At 43.2% G+C, this 5,815-nt stretch overlaps 1 protein-coding gene across 1 annotated transcript; it reads right to left on the bottom strand.

Annotated features, from left to right (window-relative positions):
• Window positions 1-1,570: 1,570 nt before the first annotated feature.
• On the bottom strand, window positions 1,571-5,363 carry RAB39B (RAB39B, member RAS oncogene family). The gene is made up of 2 exons (XM_030850219.2): window positions 4,937-5,363; window positions 1,571-2,141 (listed from the first exon to the last, which is right to left on the bottom strand). The coding sequence occupies exons 1-2, from the start codon at window positions 5,149-5,151 to the stop codon at window positions 1,715-1,717; spliced, it is 642 nt and encodes a 213-aa protein (XP_030706079.1). The 5' UTR covers window positions 5,152-5,363; the 3' UTR covers window positions 1,571-1,714.
• Between the last annotated feature and the right edge of the window lie 452 nt (window positions 5,364-5,815).

Below are 5,815 nucleotides of genomic sequence, written 5' to 3'. Positions count from 1 at the left end.
TGGTGCTGCACGTAGGTCCAAGGTGGTTTGTTTCCATGATTTTCAGGATTTGACTTCTTTATTCCGGCTGAAGTAAATCCCCCAAATTTCAGATTTGGTTACATCCATCCTGAAGTTCAGTACCATATTTCAAAGCAATTTACCATCCTCAGGCTTTCCTATCACAATGGATATGAGAAAGGCGAGTCTAATCAGAATTATTTTCTTACTGTGAGAAGTATGGCTTTTGCCTAGCTGAACTGGCTACAATTCAAAAACATCATTTAAAGCATCACGTCTCTGCAAGAAGATAATGGAACCTCAAGTCAACCATTCCAAGTTTCTGATGCAGTTAGCTGTCTGTTCACCTGAGAACTGAGAGCTGACTTTCTAGGGTAGACAGGAACCCAGGGTAGGCATAAGGCAAACAAGTGGCCAAGGTCATTGTGAGGTGAGTATTTTATCCCCATCCCACTCCCCATTGCTGTATTTGGTTCCTTTCAATAATACATCCACTGTGTTTTAGTGATAAGAACATTTACAGCCCGAACAGTTCTAACGTGTTTTCACTGTGCAGTTATTCACTTGTGTAAAATCCTCTTGTCAATAATACCTGAATGGGCTTTACCTTCGACTCATGCCCGGGTTCCCTCAGGATTATAGCTGAGTTGTAATCAATAAGGAAACATATCCTAACATGTAGAGAATATTTATTTACAGTCATGTCTCTTCCAAAGCAAACAATAACAGTTTATTCATCTGACAGCAGGATGATGCAGTGAAACAAGAACCAGGGGTCAAGTGACTCTCCTGCCCCTCAGTTAATTTTTTCGTAAACTGGGGAAGAAACCCTAACGGCTTGTTACGATGATCAAATAAGTAAGTCAACGAACTGTAACGTGTCTGTAAGGCTTACAGCACCTCCTGTTGAGCAGGTGTTTACCTTCAGATCGCAGTCGCCGATGCAGTGAACCCCAGGCGTGGTCAGAGGGGAAAGAGGGCACTGGAGTTACAGTATTTCTCTCTTCTGCTTACACGATAATTTGCGTGGGACAATTTCTTACACACAGCTGGTTATTCTTTCACAAGGCTGTACATGTTTTCAAGTGTGACAGTAACAGTGTGTAAATAGCCTCCCTTTTTCACATTCACACCATTTTCACTAGAACTCCAGGCCTTGAAAGGGTCTTAGTAAAAGGCTGGTCCACACCCCTCATTTTACAGATGAGCTGTTTAGAAGCTAATTGGTACCTTTTAACCAAACCCAGCACATATGTTTAGTGCAGGATATTCTCACTGATTAAGCGGATCTCATACTCTTTTTTAGGTTGGCTAATTGTTCCCAATGTGATACTTTTCTCCCCTTTACGTATTTCTTTATGATCGTGACCTATGAATGAGCTGAAATACCAAGAAATAGTTGTCCTGACTGTGGGTGTACTTTTCTGGGGCCTAGCTCCCCAGACCTCAGCTCCTTGACATGCGGTCCACAAAGGGCACACAGAGCGGCCACTGCCCAGCATGGACCACAAAAAAGTGCCAGTCCCAGCACCCAGGCTCCCCCACCCACCCACCCGCCCGCCCGCCCATCACCTGTCCAAGGGCCCCTTGGGGAGGAGGCTCACTTGGGATCCAATATGGAGGTTAAGTTCTCTTCAGTCACACGATGATTCTATTCATTTTGATCACTTTTAAGTTCAGGTGGGAGAGCATGTTTTGGAGATAAAAGGGCTGACTAGCACAAACATCTTCTCTCTGATTTGACAACCTCTTCTGAAGAGTGAACCACGTTTGGTACAAATCCACTCTTCACCCCTTCCCAGCCCTCCTGGATGGTAATATCCCCCCTTTTAACCAGCTCGTATATGTCTCTTGTCAGGTCTGTGAAGGCTTTCTCCACATTAATGGCATCTCGGGCTGACGTTTCAATGTACTTCATGCCGTATGCAGCAGCCAGTTTCTCTGCCTCGTGGCGAGTCACTTGCCTCTGTGTATCCAGGTCACACTTGTGACCCACGAGAACAAATACAATTTGGTAGGGCTGAACGTGTACTTTGGTCTCTTCTAACCACTCATGGACATTCTGGAAGGACCTGCGGTTGGTAATGTCAAATAAGAGCAGACCACCTACTGAGTTCCTGTAGTAGGCACGAGTGATGGACCTGCAACACAAGAAAGAAGCAAAGAATGAAGGCCACGCCCAAACTCCCGCACTTCCACGAACTCAGTGTATTCTGTTGTCTCTGGTTAGTGACACAGTCCTTTGGTGAAAATTGTTTTCTTTTTTAGACAAAGCAATACAATTGTCATTCCATAATAATAATGATATATGAATTCTCAATTGAACAAAACTTTGAGATGGAATCTTCTAGAAACGAACGCTCATGGACATACAGGCATTTTCCCTCGATTTAGGCAAGAGCCACAGTTAACTCTCCACGCCCACATCTGAATAGCTGAATGAGACTTCCTCTTCTGTTCAGTGGGATGCTTAAGTAACAGGTTATCATGAGGCAAATGAAATAATGGATGTTAAAGTATTCTGTGACCTGGAGAACTCATTACAAATTATAGTAGTTGGAAAAGGATTTTCTAAAAAGTAAGAGTGAATTTACGATAGCTGACAGAAAATGCTTATAAGTATATAGGTATATTACAATATACTCCATTTTTTCCCATTTATCATTACCACGTTTGTCTATTATTATATTTTTATTTTAATCTAACAGGGGTCCTCAATCTCTTCTGTGAGGAGGAGCATAATTTTGTTTTTTATTTTCCAGGCCATGTGGGAATAGGAAAAAGAGGGATGGTCTGCAAAGGCCTTGAGCCAAGTGTCTGCTGGCCCCACTTCCTGACACATTTTGAAGAGACTCACTCGGGAGCCACAAGCTGGGAAAAACTGCCCAAATAGCCAAAGCTTCCCCTTAAAATGATATGATTTATTTAAAGCATTGTAGAATGCTTTAGAATGCTTCTAAAACCTATTATCCATTTTCTTTACTTCTTAAGCAGAAGAAACCGCATGCATTTTCGCTTCTTGATTTGAGGAGCTTCATTTTCAATACGCATTATGGTACTTCTCTCAGAGCATATTAGACATTGTAGAACCACTTGCTGGTACAATCACTTGCTTTAGACTACTGTGCTTTTGTTTTTTTTACTACTGTGCTTTTTGATCTATGTTTATTTTTAGTTTTTCTGTCTCCTTGGATGAAGATAAACAATGAGGGACTCAATAGCTTAAGGCTTAGGACAAATGGCCCAGTGGTAACAGAATAAACAATTTCCAGGGAATTAAAGCCCAAGCTAGAGGATGGTAAGGACAAAGCTTACAAATTGAGTTTGCCTCCAGAAGCAGGCAAATCAGCCATAAGGACTGAAAGCATTTCTAATTCCCTTATGTTTGAAGATTCATGGAGAATGGTAGGTGTACCAGAAAATTCAACGTGAACAAAGATCGTGATTCGTGAACGGCTTGGTTCAAGAAATCAATAGGCAAGCTGTAGTCAAAACTCTAAAATACGTTATTACATTAATGTTTTGTGACTATTTAGAAAGTAGCAAAGCCCTTTCTTTATAAATACAACACAAGGCTACATAAAAATTAAAACCTCACATACATCAAAAAATGTTCTTAAAGGAAGTTAAAAGACAAATGAAAAACTGGGAAAATAGTTTACAATATCCATGACAGAAAAGGATAAATGTTCTTAATATATAAAGAGCTGTTAGAAATCACTATCACCCAATAAATAATAATCAGTGGATAGGAAAAGGATGTTCATACAGAACGAAATTCCAATAAGCATAAAAGATACCTTTCTTCTATTATAATATGAGAAATGCAATCACAAGTTCAAAGTGAACCTGAACAAGGATATTTGAAATTTTCTCTTCTCCCCACCCCTCTTCAACCACCTAAGCAGCATCTTCTATGCCTGATTAGTGTTCGATAGCTAAATGAAGAAACGATCCTAAACATGAGCTATTGAGCCCTCTTGATCTAGTTCCTGCTGCTCGGCATGACTGTAGCTCAAAGTTTTCTGTGTACACTGCTCTCTCTCACTTCTGTCTTCATACACGCTGCTTCCTTGCCCTGGGCTTTTCCTGTTTTGCTTGGGTATCACACTCATCAGGCCTCATCTTCTCCACTTAGCCTTCCCTCATCTGTGTTCATACATATAATTACAAACGATACATACTACAAGGGCCACCAAAGGGTTGTAAGAGAAAATTAAACCTGTTCATTGAGTACTCAATACGTGCTAAGCGTTCTGGTGGCACACAAATATGAACAAGGCACTTTTTTGTGTAATTGCTGGTCTATTTTGCCCCCAGTATGCTAGCACAGACATTCTAAGAGGGAAATGCCTATGTCTGTTTTGTTTACATGGCATCCCCTTGCAGGAGTTTCCTCAGGCTGTTTTCCCAGAAACAGTGCAGTGTCTGGCATATAGTGGCTGATCATTCAATGTCTGCTGCTTGCAAGAAGGCATCAATCATCAGTGTCGATTTCATATATATATATATATATATTTCTATATAGTATCTATGTTTATATCAATATCTAGCTATCTTTCTCTCTATCTCTACATCATCTATCTATATCTGTCAGTGACATTAGGATGACCTGGGAACATTTTCGCAATGTAGTATAGGGACTGAAATTGATGAATTACAGCGATCAACTCCCTCTAGTTTATTAGCCACCAAGGGGCAGGTTGGTGCAGTTGTGGTGCGAGCAGTACGTATCATTGGCTGGCCTTCCCAGCCAGGGTGCATCTTCCCCTGCACTGAACTCCCAGCTACCTGAAGGTGGGCTTGAGCAGAAACTCTCAGACCCTCGCTACCTTCCCTAAGGGCGGCGACCAGGACCAGGAAGTCCTCTTTCCCCAGGGACGGTGCAAGCCCCAGAGACCCTCCCACTGCTCGCGGGCCCGGGCTGCGCTCCCACCTGAACCTCTCTTGACCCGCGGTATCCCAGATCTGGAGCTTGATGCGTTTTCCTGGCTCGATCTCCACCAGACGGGAGAAAAAATCCACCCCCACCGTGGGGTCCGAAACCTGGGCAAAGCGGCCCTCGGTGAAGCGGCGGATCAGACAGGACTTGCCCACCGTGGAATCCCCGATGACAATGAGCCGGAACTGGTACAGCCAGATGGCCTCCATGGCCGGGGCTCGGCAGGTCTCCTTGGCCCAGGCCGTGGGCGGCGAGATGGGGGCGCCCGGCCGAGACCTCAGAGAGCGCGACTCGGTCCTGATCTAGATCGGCCACGAGCGCATCGTTGGCCTGGCAGCCTGAGGCGAGGTAGGCCCAGGCGCAGGGAGAGAGGAGGGATGGATGCTGCGCTCGCAGAGGTGATGAAATGGCAGCAGCATCAGCACCACGCACTCTGACTCATCACTGACTACAGGGTTACTGTAATCCTCCACGTAGCGGCGACGCCCAGGACCGCACTGTCTGTAAGAGGAGCGCACACAGAAATGGCCGGGAAAACAGTTCGTTCCCTTCCTTTCTAATTCCTCTTCTTAATTAAAAATTTTCTCTATCTCTCAAATTGCAAAAGTAACACCTCTTCATTAAAACTAACGAAACAATACAAAAATACACAAAAAGGGAGTCTATAATTATCTGCCCCCTACTTCCCCAAGATATTAAGTTTGTTATATATTCTTCCACGTGTATTTCTATGAAAATATACATACATATACATATTTATTGCTGTTTGATTTTACAAAAATTTGATCGAACTGGACCATTACTCTGACACTTGCTTTTTGCAATTAATAAAGAATCATTGGCATCTCTCCATTTCCAACTATTTTCCTTTTG

Source organism: Globicephala melas, chromosome X (genome assembly GCF_963455315.2).
Source record: "Globicephala melas chromosome X, mGloMel1.2, whole genome shotgun sequence".
NCBI classification, from domain to species: domain Eukaryota; kingdom Metazoa; phylum Chordata; class Mammalia; order Artiodactyla; family Delphinidae; genus Globicephala; species Globicephala melas.
Note: the sequence above shows the minus strand (reverse complement) of the source record. Positions and strands in the feature narration are given on the sequence as shown.

Coding starts and splice junctions, on each gene's coding strand:
- RAB39B (XM_030850219.2), bottom strand. CDS start 5,151: ATGGAGGCCATCTGGCTGTACCAGTTCCGGCTCATTGTCATCGGGGAT. Junction 2,142..4,936: donor GCGGGTCAAGAGAGGTTCAG/GTGGGAGCGCAG, acceptor CTTGTGTTGCAG/GTCCATCACTCGTGCCTACT.